This window comes from Oryzias melastigma, linkage group LG17 (assembly GCF_002922805.2).
Source record: "Oryzias melastigma strain HK-1 linkage group LG17, ASM292280v2, whole genome shotgun sequence".
Classification (NCBI taxonomy): domain Eukaryota; kingdom Metazoa; phylum Chordata; class Actinopteri; order Beloniformes; family Adrianichthyidae; genus Oryzias; species Oryzias melastigma.
The window spans coordinates 11,436,232-11,450,556 of record NC_050528.1 but is presented as its reverse complement, the minus strand read 5'-3'; the positions used below and the strand labels follow the sequence as shown (position 1 = coordinate 11,450,556).

The following is a 14,325-nucleotide window of genomic DNA, read 5'->3' as shown; positions in this document are numbered from 1 at the left end:
GATGGGAAAAGGCGCCCACAACTAAAAAGGGGAATTTCTAATGAACTATTCTGCAGAAATTATGTCCATGAAAATGACATTTTTTTATGAGTTTGCCTAAAAATTGTGTTCTAATCAAAATATGATTGGAGTGGGGGCCAGTTTTCGGATTAATTTTTAGGATTACTTTGAACCAGGAGGTTGTTTGAGCACAGACTTGAGGTTTCGTTGAGCTAAAGTGGGTGATCTGGTTTTTCATGATGCGTTCAGTGCTCCAGTCAGCTAAAAGTTATCAAAAGAAAGGGAAAAGCGTGGCTTGTGTTTCATCATTTTTGTCTAACTTTGCATTAGAGCTGCTCTGCTAAGCTGTTTCAATCCTCGGCGTTGTGCGCGCCGATGACAGAGGTCGAAGTGAGATGTCAATGACAGGACACAGACTCTAATAATAACACTGACCCACTTGCAAGGGAGAAGAATTCACAGAACATAAAGAAAAGATGCGCCGCTGAGGAGACGAGGAAGCAATAAACAAGCACAAAACCGCTTTAGCTTTGATGCTTTTTGCCTTTCATTTTAATAATAATAAAAAAGGAAATAAAAAACAGCAAATGACACACATAATCCACCACAGCCCACTCACTGCCAACTCATTACTGACTCACCATCCCCCAGCAGAGGTGTCTGACCAAGCATTGCACACCCCAGCATGTATTACACTGGGTCATGGCATTCAGCTGCTGTTGGACCTTGAGGGAATTCTCCCTTTTTATGGAATTCTGTAAAATCCAAGCTGAGGAAAAGCCTCAACTGGTTTACTAACACTGTGCTCATTCATTAAAAGATTTATCTATTAAGTCCTAGAGGTGACAAAGGAGAAAGTAGAGGAGACAGAATCCAGATGAAAGCTGTCACTGACTTTGAGCTGACAGAACAAAACATCGGGAGGGTTTTTAATGGAGAAGAGTGTGAGTTTTCCTGAACTCCTTGAACTCACCAGCCTGATTTAAAGCCATCCCAGTGAGAGGCTGTGGAGTTGAGAGAAGGAGCATCAATTAAGCTTGAAATCCAACTGGTGAAGAGTAACAGCTGGGAGTGAGTGAGTGTGTTAGCAATCGAACTCAAACAGATTTGTGAACACAGGATGCTTCATCTGCAGGGATGAACAAGACAAAGCCGTCCGGGAAAGGATTCTCTTTCCACGTGAGGAGAAGAAACCTCAGCAGAATACATGTTAAGACCGATTCCTGCACTTTTTTTTTTCTTTTTTTCCCAGCTCGGAGGCTGATGCCCCCTGAGATTTGAGACAGCATGCACGGTGCAGTGATGATGGAAGTGAAGCTGACTGTGGTTTTAGACTACATAAAGAGGATTAGATCATCCTGCTGGGACAATGCATCCAGAAATCCACTTTCCTTTCACCTCTTTTTCTACACATCTCTCAATTTAGCTAGCCGGGTTGAAACTGGAGCAGAATCTGTTTTTTACTCTGGATTTTCCTGCAAGGATGGTCCACAAACTGTGTAGAAAAAAAAACTCCTCTGTTAGTATTTATCTTTATTAGTTTAGAAAACCTTCTGCATTTTTTGTTGATGGACGAACAAGATTTACAGCTGATTTTTTGTCTGCAAATCAACCGTTTGCCGGATTGTTTCTAAAATCCTCTTGTGTTGTAATCGCGTTCATTCCATCTTACATAAATCTGTCTTTACTCGTCCTTTTCTTTTGAGTCCCAAATCCCATCTTCTCTTCAATCCGTCTGTTTCTCTGCCCCTGTTATGTCACTTGGACCCCGTTCCCACGCTCCCCAGCTCCCCGTGACGGATGCCAAATTGGCAGAGTTTGAAGGCTTGCAGCATTGTATTAGGATAGAGGTGGAAAGACAGGACAATGATGGAAAAAAATAAAAGCAGAGGGGAAAATAAGAGATACTGTGTGACGGGTTTAAGTAGAGGGAATGGGAAGTGGTGATGGGGGGGGGCAGAGTGCATCATTTGATGGATTATCTGCTAACAGTGAATGTTGCATCGGGTTGCAGTCTTATTTGGCACCACTCTAATTTAGGAGAGAGGCAGACTTGACTGATACACGGAGAAGAGACGGATGTGATCAGAGACTTGCTGAGTCGTATTTGCAGCTTAAAAAGAAGAAAAAAAAAATCGAATGAGTTACATCCTTCAGGGAGGAGGGAGAAGAGAGGTAACATGAAGAAATGGAATAAAACCGGGGGGGGGGTTAAGTTGGTCACATTATTACCCTGACAGACGGCTGTGAGGCCAACTTAACATAAGTGGGGGCTCGTCCGGGATCAGCAGCAGTGGAGGGGCTGGACCTCTGGAGGAACTCAAATGCACAAACGCAAAACAAAATGAGCACACACACACACAAAATAATGAACACACAACGTTCCAAACAAATGGACACACAAACACACACACACACAATAATGAACACACAACGCTCCAAACAAATGCGCACACATACAAAATAATGAACACACAACGCTCCAAACAAATGCACACAGACACACAAAATAATGAACACACAACACTCCAAACAAATGCACACACACACACACACACACACACACACCCAAATAATGAACACACAACACTCCAAACAAATGCACAGACACTAGACACACACAAAATAATGAACACACGTTCCAAACAAATGCACACACACAAAACAAATGAGCACACACAACATGCCAAACAAATGCACACACACACAAACTAATGAACACACAATGCTCTAAACAGATGCGCACACACACACACAAAATAATGAACACATAACTTTCCAAACAAATACGCACACACACACAAATAATGAACACACAACGCTCCAAACAAATGCACAGACACTAGACAGACACACACACAACACACACAAAATAATGAACACACAACGTTCAAAACAAATGCGCACACACAAAACAAATGAGGACACACACAACATTCCAAACAAATGCACACACACACAAACTAATGAACACACAATGCTCTAAATTTCCCCATTGTGGGACTAATAAAGGTTTTCTTAATCTTAAACAAATACACACACACCACACACAAAACAAATGAATAAACACACACAATGCTCCAAAGAAATCCACACACACAAACATTAATACACAACGCTCAAAGCAAATGCACACACACTACACACACAAAAATGAACAAACACACACAATGTTCCACACAAAGACACACACACACCCACACACAATGCTCATAACAAAGTGTCGTGTCACAGATGTGGGCTAAAATAGGCAGGAGTTGATGGAGATCCAATTTCTTCAAGGAAGCGCGCTGAGACTACAGAATGTCAGTCTTCTCACTGATTCTGGTTCTGGACAGAATTTGATCTCTCAGCCCAGAGAGATTCAGGCCGGAGGTTTTAAGTCAGACCTTCATCAGGAGGAGAGACGGTTCAGACAGTCGGGGCTGCTGGTGCTCTGACAGCAGAGCTGATGCTTTATGACGACGGCATTCAGCCGGTCTCCTCTCATTTCATGGCTTTGGCGTCGGCGCCACGCCGCTGCCCTCTTCCATTTGTCTGACCGCCTCTGACGCTGCGGCTCCACCTCTCAATCTGTCTCTTCCTTTATTTTAGGAGCATCTGGTGAGGACCAAACTCCCCCCGAACCCGTCTGCTGTGTTTCAAAGTGGATCGAGGGTCTTCAACATCTGACAGCTGGAAAACAACCCCCCCACACCCATCACCCCCCCATTCCATTTCAGTCACTTTCAATTTTAGGGAAACGACAGGAGAACGTTCACCAGGTCTGCAACACAAGGATCTATGCAAGGGAATGTGTTGTGAAGCGCGTGGATCTGCAGCTGTGTCCCAAGTTAAGATAGACCCCCCCCTTCCCATTTTATGTTGCTATGGAAACAGATATGCATGTAACTTAGTAAGTACGAAACAAGCAATTTTTTAAAATATTTTTTTCCTACAGCTGTAAACGCACAAAAAAGTGGGCTGTTGCGTGTTTGTGTGCCTGCTTGTTTTTCCCTTTATTGTTCTTGTGTAATGCAGCGAGGAGCGAGCAGGACGTGTTCCATTCTGCAATAACTATGACCTTCATGTTAGTGGATGCTCGCTTGAGAATAAGTTATTATAGGATTTAGTTACATTACCATTTTGGGAAACTGTAGTTTGATCTTTTTGTACATGTGGATGTTGGAGGAAAAGAGAACATATTGATGTGACTTGAATGACAATAAAATATTCTCTAGTTTCTAGCATTTTCCATCGAGTCCTTTTCTGAGTATTATTTTAAATAGTAGGAATTATTTATTCATTTATAAATGCAAATATAGACAATTATTCTAAATATTTAAATGTTTTTCTACATTCTAAGAAACTTAAGTGTAGTTCTAGTTTAAAAAAATAAATATCAGAGATATATATAACGTTTATTTTGTGAAATTCTTATGTTTTAGGGAAAAACACAAATGGTATTAATAAGAAGTTTGTGTTCAATATTTTTTGAAAAGTGTTCCTACTATCTTTGATATGGTAAATTAGAGCACTCTAGACATGTTTTTTATTTTTATTTTATTTGTTTAAGATTGAAAAAAGTAACCTCCTCATACTGTCAAATTTAAGGTTAGAAGTCTTTTAAAATAGAAAAAAAATAAACCTTTCTAGCTTTATTTTGATCTTTTACTGCACCACAATGTCACAAACTTAAATAAAATACCTAAAAATGAGGCTTTTAGTAACAATTGAATCATTGCGATTAAAATCGATTAATTAGATTAATTATTACAGGTCACAATTAATTAATAGCACACAAAAAATAATCGCATGACAGCACTATGCAAGAAGAAAAAAATGTTTTTCAAGTAATTTTTTGAAAACATTTTTAATTTTTTTTTTTTAATTCTAAAACATTTTAAATTTTTAAAAATAAATTAAAAATTAAAATTAAAATATAATTTTTTTTATTTAAAAATTAAAATAAAATACACGTTTGAAAAGTATTTTTCAGACTTTATTACAAGAATATCTGTCATATTTCTGCTGAGTACCAAAACCTTTAAAATACAGTGTTCAGGGATCTTTTTCACAAATTAAATCTGGTTGGCATCATTCCCACGTTAAACATTCACTGGTCCAATCATCTTCACATTAAAATAATGTAAAACGTGACATTAAACCAACATTACGTATCTGCAGCTTCATCTTTTTTGTGAGGTTTTATTGAAATTAATGGTTTAAATTTGTGAAAATTTCAAAAAATGTAGTTTAGATATTGGTTATGCACTGCATGGAAATGACTGGCCACATACTTTAAAGGACTTAAATAAAAGACAACATCACAAGTGTCTTCTGTTTGAAAGGAGAATGTTAAAAATGGATCAGACTCGTTCCAGAGATGCTGAGTCTTCTTGCAGTCTGGAGGTAGATCCAGGGTTAACAGTTGTCATGTGGTTGAATGATGAGCGTTACACGCAATAACACAGACATGATCTGCTTTACACAACATTGAAAAAAAAAACTAAAAACACTAAACTACCCGTCATTTCATACGCTCAGATTGAGTGTAATAACCAGACATGATATTTGACTAAATTCTCCAAACCTCAGACTACAAAAGAGCTGTCATCTCATGTAAGGAGCCTCCAAACAGTCTAAACATAACACTGAAATACACCAATGGGGGACACAATGGCTATAATTATGGGTTGCCGTGACAACAATGCTTGTAGAAGAGCCTCTCAGATCGTTTTGTTTTAGACAGAATGATTAGTATTTTTTCCTAAACTGCCTTGAATTCAAAAGAGAGATGAAGGAACATAGCTGAAGCACAAGAAGAGACGCCTCAGCTCTATGGAGCTTCATTTCCTCGATTGCTGTCACTCCATTCATAAAAACAACCACGAAATTGTTCTCGTGTTGCTGATCGGCTGCTCTGAGAAGCAAGCCGAGTCCTTCTGCAATAATAAATACCACACGGCTGTTCTTACTGCACGACCTGAAACGGTGAATCTACATCTGCAGCAGCTCCGGGTCCAGTCTTTGCTCCCTCAGCTGTCCTTCTTCATGTAGCCCATGTGTGCGTTGGTGAGGAAGTCGCAGGTGGGGATCCTGCTGAGGGCCTGGTGGATGTTCATGGCTGAGATTTCTCTGGGAGCCCTGAAAACAAATATAAATGTGTTAGAATAGCATAAAAATATTAGAAATGTGTGTTAGACCAGGACCTATCTGCTGCTCTGATGCTGATAATCCACAAGTGAAAAATAAAAGTAACTTGACAAGAACGGAAGGCTTTACTTAATACGTGTTATATGACTGTGAGATAAAACAAGTCAAATGGACTTTGGTTACATAAAAACCTTCAGATAGATAAATCTCTTCATCCTGCTGTTGTTCTCGCATCCATTTGTGACTCAAACTTTAATCCATTCTGTTCATGGAATATTGAATTTTAAGGTATGTAATGGAACTGTATAGCAAAATTATCATATGCATATGTATACACTGTAAACTATTCCATACTTTCAAATATTTAAAACCTTGCTTTTAGAACTTCAATATATTTTACCAGATTTTACGTTTTTTTAAATAATCTTTGCTCAACACATTTCAAAGATTTTCTTAAAATCAGCATAGTGGAATTTTGTACGACTTAGGACCAAGAAATAAAGGAATTACTGTTTAAATAAGTCAAAATCCTTTTGCTCCATATTCTTGACAATAGTAAAATTTGATTTAAGACTCAAATTGCTTTATTTAAGAAATGTTCAGTCATCTAAATACATTATTTTGGAAACAAAAAATGTATTAACTAATTAATTAATCAAATCTAATTGACTAAGAATAAGTGTTTGTTTTATATTTTATAAAGACGGGCCAACTTGACAATATTGTATTGTCATTTTGTTCTGAAATGACAAATATACAATTTTACAATTGTTTTTGTTACTATAATCAAAATTAATGACAGAAAAACTCATAAAGTACCAACCATTTGGTTAGAACTAGTAAAAAAAGTACTTATTCTTGGGCTGTATAGCATTCAATTCTAATTAGTTCTTTCTAACAGTTAGATTTTTTAGATTATATTTCCCATTTTTGAATGCTTGTGTGGAACTCCTCGTTTCTCCATTTTGATATCCTACGGATGTCTTGTGAGGTAAAAATGACTTACTGCATGGACAGTGATTTTCTCCTTAACCCTTTAGAACTTCAGACCTAAAGTTTCTATCTACTTCTGAATTTCCCTCTGTATTTTCCATTTGAAAGACAACTGGTTTGCCTTTTTAATATTTTATGCGCACAACCTAACTTATGTGACACGACCTTTATTTTGTCATTTTTCCATGCTTTATTCACACACTAGGCATAAACTCATACAACTGAAAAAGTTTCTGTAAAAAAAAATATTTTTGTTGTGAAAAGTCTAAAAAAATGTTCAACAAACCATTTAACAACATAAAATCAGAGTTTTAGGTGTAATTTAATTAAAAAAGCAAGGAGAAATGTTGTCAACAAACTAATTTCCATGTTTTTTAAACTAATATACAAGCAACAATTCCAGGCGAAACTCACAGATTTATTTTTTTGCCACAGTTTCTGACCTTAGAAGCACGTAACAAAACTCACAACTCCATGATTGTGACCGTTCTGATGTTTTCATACCAGCTGTGTGTCTTTAGCTTCCAGGAAACCCCAAACATTTTAATTTGTCTTCTGGGTGCACTGCTGTCCATTAAAAAACATTTATTTTATTATTATTAACACAAATATTCCTTTTTATGTCTGTGGAAAATAGTAAAATGTCTCTTATAGTTGGCTATAGTTTGATCAAGCTGGATTTTCAGCTGTTCTGCTGGAATCTGCTTACAGGCCTGTCTGCTTCCTCCTCTGTATTCAGGACCTCCTACAATGGCTGCAAACTGGACATTTATGATGAACTGTCAAATTTCCACAATTTTTAGACAGCGCTGGTCCTCATGGTTCTAGAAAATTCCTATCGGTCCCTATCCTATGATTGGTTTAATTGTTATTGGATTTCTAATAGCAGAAAGATCCACTCGTCTACCACTCATCCACTCATTGCAGCAGCCGTCTAATCTCCTGACTTATTTATTAAAATAAAAGATCGCTTTTGTCCAAAAATGACTAATAATTCTTCTTTTTCTCTTTAATTCAATAAAATCCCAATCACAGAATATTAAAATACGTTTATTTTAGGCAGTTTTATCAGGACGTTGGTTTCAAAGGGTTAAGATTAGTTTTCTCTTCCTATTTCTAAGCTACCTACTTTGCAGTATAGTATTAAAAAAATCAGAAAATTCCTAAAAATTAGAATATAAGGAAAACAAACTAGTGACCTGTTTGGGGGGGTTTTGGAGTAAGAAACAGCCAGAGCTTCCCTCAGGATGTCGCTGGCGAACTGTTCTGTAGCCTGCAGTCAGACACACAAAAGTCATCATTAGTCATGTACAATAGACGCCCACAATCTTCTCAGAGCTATTCACGGCAGAAAAGCCATCTTTTAACTTTATTTAAAGAGATCCAATGGATCCGGGCGTTTCTCATTTTCCTTATTCATCAATCGGGACAGTTTAGATGGTATCAGGTTTATGAATGGATTTCTTTCTCTGTGCTTGTATAATAGCTGACCTTCAGAATCATAGCTTCCACCACCGGAGCAAACAAATTCTTCTCAACCTCCACCGGCTGAAAGGTCGTTCCGATCTAGACGAGACAAAGCATTAAATTATAAGTTCCCAGTTCTAACTGCATTCATCCCAGAGAGGCGCCTAACCTGCTGAGCAGCTTCACTGACAAACTGCGACGACACACACGGCCCCAGGAAGAATTTGGGCTCCACGTCGGTTTCCTGCTCCTCTTCTTTGACTTTTAGCTTCTGGCGCGGAGGAGTCACCGCAACGATGTCGATGACTTCGTCGTCTGCCTCCTCGGGCTCGGTCTTTAGGAGGGCTTGCATCTGCTCCAGGCGCATCATCAGCTCCTCGTAGCTGCTGAGAGTCGACGGGCATTCTGCAGACACACGAAATGATTCACAACGCATATAATAATAATTACTGCCTCATTTTACAACTACAATTATCTGTAGATTAGCAGCTGAACAAAAGTGGAATCCAAAAGAACGCCCAAGTTTACTGGTAACTGCTGAAGCGACACACCCTCATGTGGAACTCTCAGGAGGGAATATTTTATGGGGTCAAATGAGGATCAGCTTAAAGTGAACGAAAAAAACAGGTTGAAAATTTCAAAAATAGACATCGTAACTGAAAAAAATGTGAAAATTTGAAAACTGGAAAAAAAACAATTGTATTCCCCACTTGGGGAATCATGGGATGCATTTTCGGGTAGACAATGAGCCCATGTAAAATTAGGCTCAGCTCAGCAGTGAAAAATTAAAAAATCAGAATCAAAACTGTAAAAACTGAGGATTGAAAATGAAGATTCAGAAAAAAAAATGAAAATTTAAAGCAGCAGCTGTTACTAATGGATGTTTAAGTTTTACATTTATAGTTTTTTTTTTATTTCAAGTTTTCACTATTTTTTTTCAAATTTTCAAGATTTATTTCAAGTTTTCACTAATTTTTTTAAATTATCCAGATTTATTTCAAGTTTTCTATTTTTATTAATTAAAAAATATATATATATATTTTTTTTAATTTTCAAAACATTTTTTTCAAATGTTCTGGGGGGGTTTTCTTCAAATTTTCAATTTCTTTTTTTCATTCACTTTAAGCTGATCCTGATTTGACCCCATAATATTGATCCCTGTGAGCTGCTGGAAGCAGAAGGACGCTCGTGTAGATTCTCTTACAGCAGATGGGATTCACAGAAACTCACCGGGTTCATTATCTATTTGAGTGAGAATGTCCTCGATGGATTCGTCGTCGTGCCTGTGCTGGGGCTCAGGGTCAGGTGGCGTGTAGCCTCTTTGTCGGCACCACTGTACCACCTCTCTGGTCTTGGGAGGCGTAAGGGCCTGCAAGCGTGGCGAGCGGTCCAGCACATCCTGGACAACTCGCTTCACAGCCACGGCTCGCTGGAGCTTCAGACACAGAGAGAAACTTTGACAACCAAAGCCACAAAAATGATCATCCTAAAGAATCTCTTCATCGTTTCAGCACAGAACTAAAGGAGGAGAACACTAAGAGAGGGGGAGCAGGACTATTGATGAACCCATTTTAAACAGATGTCCAGCCGGAGAAACACGTCTGACCTAACAGAGAAACATGAGGCAAGCAGAAAGCTCTGCGACTCGGAGACAGATTACACAGACAACAAACTGCAGATGCTGCAAATTATCACCGACGTTATTGATGTTCTTAACCTGGAAACTGGAGGAGTGCTCAGAAGAAGCTCCCACAATCCCTTTCAGCTTGTTTTATACCAAACTGCACAAACGAACAGAGCTAACTTTGAAATGTCAAGCTATAGAATCATTTTAGGATGTGAAAGATCTGAGGGGAGTTAAGGTTTGCTACATTTTTAGATTCATTATGCTCTCTGTTACTTTGGCCGATGCAGTCTGTCGAGTGGAAAGTCCAGACTATCCAGTCTTTCAGAGTAAACTACATCTATATATATGGTCATATAAAACCTTTGGGCACACTAAAGAGCAAATGATTTATGAAATATGAGTTTAATTTGAGACTTTTCTTTTTTTTCCTACTCTGAAGTAAGACACCTCGACCTCTGAGGCTCCGCCTCATCCTAGAGCCGGCCTCTGCTTCGTGTCTGCGTTCGCCCACGAAAACAAACAAACATTCAAACTTTTTCAAAGACGGATACGCTTACCGTATATCTGCCTTTAGTATCCTCGACAATCACTGGTTATAATGACGGAAGGGGTTAGCAGCTGGGCTGGCTGAGCAGGGAAGTTCGCCACTTATTACAACTAGTTGAGCTGGGAAGCTAGTGGCTGATCACTGCTAGGTCAGCAGCAAAGCGGCTGAGATGAAGCTAGCTAAATGGCGAAGTTAGTGGTTGATCACCACTAGTTAAGCGGTGAAGCTAACGGCTGATCACCACTAGTTAAGAGGTGAAGCTAACGGCTTAGCAGCAAAGTTAGCGCTGATAACCGCTAGTTAAGGTTGGAAGCTAGCGGCTGAGGCCCACTAGGTGAGCGGCAAAGTTAGCGGCTGATCACAGATAGATGAGTGGCAAAGCTAGCAGCTATTCATCATTAGCTTTGTGGAAAATGTGAGTGTTTGTGTTAGCCTGAGGGTTTTTTTAAGCAGCGCGGCATCCTCCTGAAAGAGGCTCTTTTCAATTTGTGCTGTCGGCTCATGAGAACCCACTTGTTTTCGTGGGGATGGGAGGTTCTGGTGCTCAGAGCGCAGGATTTTAGAGGAATGCGTACGGATAAAAATACTGCTTTGTGGTTTTTCAAAGTGATGAATGAACAGCTCAGAAAGTTGATTTTGCATGGTATAGGCTCTTTCAATGCATCTATTGAGTTATTTAGTGCGACAATGTAAAAATTACAAATTTACATTAAGTTTGAAATGTACGTCTCTCTAATGACACATTCCTCACTTTTTATAATTCGCCTCAGTTTTCCTTAAAGATACAAATATTTCAGTTTTCAGAAAAGCAGTTTATAAAATGCATGAAGTTACCTCTGATGCTCGACGCTTGCCAATATTCCAGGAGTAATACTGTTCTATCGAAGCGGCACAAAATGGGTGGGAGTCTTCAGCTAAAAAGACAAAGAACATTGAAACAGCTGGACCAAACCACAGGAGAAAATGTCAACAGTTTCCTTTGAAAGAAACCCAACTTACTTTTTTCTGGCACAATTAAAGGGAACTTCTTCACAACAGCAGTCAGCAGCTGCATCATGGTCTCAATGTGCTCAGTGCTGCAACAAAAGTAAGTCAACTGTAGTTTAATAATAGAGTTGTTGGTTTTTGCATAACAGTGCAGATTTATTAATCAAATAAATCAGTTCTAGTTCAAAACAAAAAACTTTCTAGATTTATTTAAGACTTTTCTAGTGCTTTTTTTAATCTTTTTTTCATAATTTTGTTTTCAGGGTATGTGTTTATTTCTCTTAAAAATGTAATATTTGTATAAATTTTATTTTTGACTGAATTTATATGTAAAAAAAAGAGGCTTGGACTCAATAAGGTATAAAACTTCATCCACAGCCCTTTTTCGAGTGTTGATTAATGGCATTTATTGTTATACTTCTATTTTTTAATCTGTTTTTATTCATTTTAAATATGTAGAGACTACTTTAACTTTTGAACTCGTATTGCTTTTTTGTATTACTTCTTATTTTTATTGTTGATTTTCTGTGTACATTTACAGAAATGCTCATTAATGTATAACATTTAAAAATATATAATAATTTTTTTGTCTTAGATTTAAATGAGAATTAAAACAAGAACCGAAAATATGATTCTGTGGTAAATCTGAAGCCTCCCCCTCCTTTCATTACTTGATGAGGTCGTGCGCGGTGCTCTCCGCCCCTTGCTCCTGCTTGACCGTGGTGGCAGCTGAGGTAACGTGGACTGAGGTGGGGGCGGCGGCAGTCACTGGGGGCGACGGGGAGGCTGAGACAGATGGACACGCCCCCGGTTCTGTCTTAACTGTTACAGGAGAGAGCAGAAGCATCCGTTTACAGCAGAAGATCCGAAGCAGACCATCACAGGGAGGAAAAGGAAATATGAAATGACAATGAAATGATGAAAAATATATAATAAAGTGACCGAGTCCTGACACAGCCTAACCAAAAACATTAAAGTAGAGGGCATGGAGATGAAGTGAGGATGAACCCCTCTCACCTTGTGCCAGAGGCAGGGCAAGGGAGGGGGGCTGTTGGCTAGCAGGACTTGGGGAGGCTCCAGTTCCAGTTGTTCCAGGAGTTGCTGATGATGAGGAGGAAGCAGTACTGGAGACTGGGCCTTTAGACACCACTATACACACAGGAAATACACACTGATGGATAACTGGGCCTTTAAGGAATCAGGCTCAACACATATGTGGATGAAGGATGAAGGGAGATCATTCAGAGCGTTTTTCCACATAAGGAATGTATTTCTTTGTCTCCATTTGAAGACTAAATTCAATTGTAACTAAAAAGAGGTTGTTTTTTTTTTTAAATAACTTTTTTATAAGAAAGTCGATGTAAAAAGTTTTACCTTTCCCAACAGGCATAAAAATGGTTTGCAGTCCAGACCCGCTGCCAACGCTCAGCTGCTTGAGCTGGTTGGCAGGAATGGTTAAGACCGTCTGCTGGGAGCCGGAAGCTCCAGAGTGGATCTTCAGCATCCCTGACAAACATACGAGGAGAGATGTGTGTCCAAATGTCATACCATGTTCTGACTCTCTAATATTCACACAAACAAGTGGAGATGAAAATGATTAGCAGATGATGAGCTATATTAAATGACGTGCAAAATACTATGATGCTTAACCACCAGCCAATCAGGAATATTGATAATTTAAGGGGGAGAGAAAAAAAACAAACATTTTACATTTGAGTCATTTTATCTGTCAAAAATGTGTTTTTTAATGTCAAAATTTGAATAAAACTAATTGGGAAATGGTTTGAAGGGGAAAAAAATTTATGGCTTTTGAACGAGTCTTAGCTTCAATTTTGATTAATCAAAATTAAATAACCAAATTCCTAAATTAAAATTATTTCAAAGTAAATTCTTGTGTTTATTTTCAAAGCTTAAACAGCCTCTAGTTATGTTTTATTGAAGGAATTTAAATCTGCTCTAAGAAAAGTTTCCGTTTGTATCTTTATTAGTGTGAAAGGTGTTTTTTAGAACCAAACATTAACAGTATTTTGACAGAAAACTTGAATTCATGTTTAAAAAAAAGTCTACCTGATAGAGTTGCACTTGTCCTTCCTCCTCCGGACGCCACGCCGCTCACTAATGACGCTGCAGAAACTAGCGACCCGCCGCTGCTTTTGGGTACGCTCACTACAGCCCCGACCCCGCCTCCTTTTGACATCCCTACGACCGGCATGCTTGTGACTCCCTTTGCAGCTGAGACTGCAGCACCAGCTGGGCCTGCAGCGGTTTTGGTGGCAGAAAGACCAGCTCCTTTCACCGAGGCGTTCAATGGAGCAGCTTTGGACGCGTTTCCGCCTCCAGCTGCACTGGAGTTCTTGGCTGCGCTGATTACAGCCGCCTGGTTGGCTGCCACCAGAAGAGAGTGCTGCTGAGAGGCCGACTTCCCACCATCAGCTGCCTGTGAACACACAAGAGAAACACAAGTAGGAAAAGAAAAACACTTTTGAACTCAATTAAAGCTTAGTTAGACAGAATACAACAAATTCATAATCTCATTTGTGCTTTATATATTATCTTGGCAAAAGGTTAC

The 14,325-nt window shown here is 38.8% G+C and overlaps 2 protein-coding genes across 5 annotated transcripts in view; one reads left to right on the top strand and one right to left on the bottom strand.

Moving 5' to 3' along the window:
* The window catches only part of map6d1 (MAP6 domain containing 1), a 7,480-nt gene extending 3,246 nt beyond the window's left edge, over positions 1-4,234 (top strand). The window contains exon 3 of the mRNA XM_024273140.2: positions 3,595-4,234. Within this exon, the coding sequence (XP_024128908.1) occupies positions 3,595-3,672 (78 nt within the window). The 3' untranslated portion in view covers positions 3,673-4,234. The remainder of the gene's footprint in view (positions 1-3,594) is intronic.
* A 725-nt stretch (positions 4,235-4,959) lies between these two features.
* Positions 4,960-14,325, bottom strand: part of yeats2 (YEATS domain containing 2) — a 24,963-nt gene continuing 15,597 nt past the window's right edge. For 3 of the 4 annotated variants that reach the window (XM_024273494.2, XM_024273495.2, XM_024273497.2), the window contains 11 exons: positions 13,824-14,193; positions 13,131-13,262; positions 12,774-12,905; positions 12,428-12,578; positions 11,769-11,845; positions 11,604-11,683; positions 9,826-10,030; positions 8,765-9,000; positions 8,620-8,694; positions 8,328-8,401; positions 4,960-6,126 (listed from right to left, as the gene is read on the bottom strand). In XM_024273494.2, coding sequence (XP_024129262.1) covers positions 6,018-6,126; positions 8,328-8,401; positions 8,620-8,694; positions 8,765-9,000; positions 9,826-10,030; positions 11,604-11,683; positions 11,769-11,845; positions 12,428-12,578; positions 12,774-12,905; positions 13,131-13,262; positions 13,824-14,193 — 1,641 coding nt within the window. In that variant the 3' untranslated portion in view covers positions 4,960-6,017. The remainder of the gene's footprint in view (positions 6,127-8,327; positions 8,402-8,619; positions 8,695-8,764; positions 9,001-9,825; positions 10,031-11,603; positions 11,684-11,768; positions 11,846-12,427; positions 12,579-12,773; positions 12,906-13,130; positions 13,263-13,823; positions 14,194-14,325) is intronic. The other variant, XM_024273496.2, reaches the window with a different exon arrangement.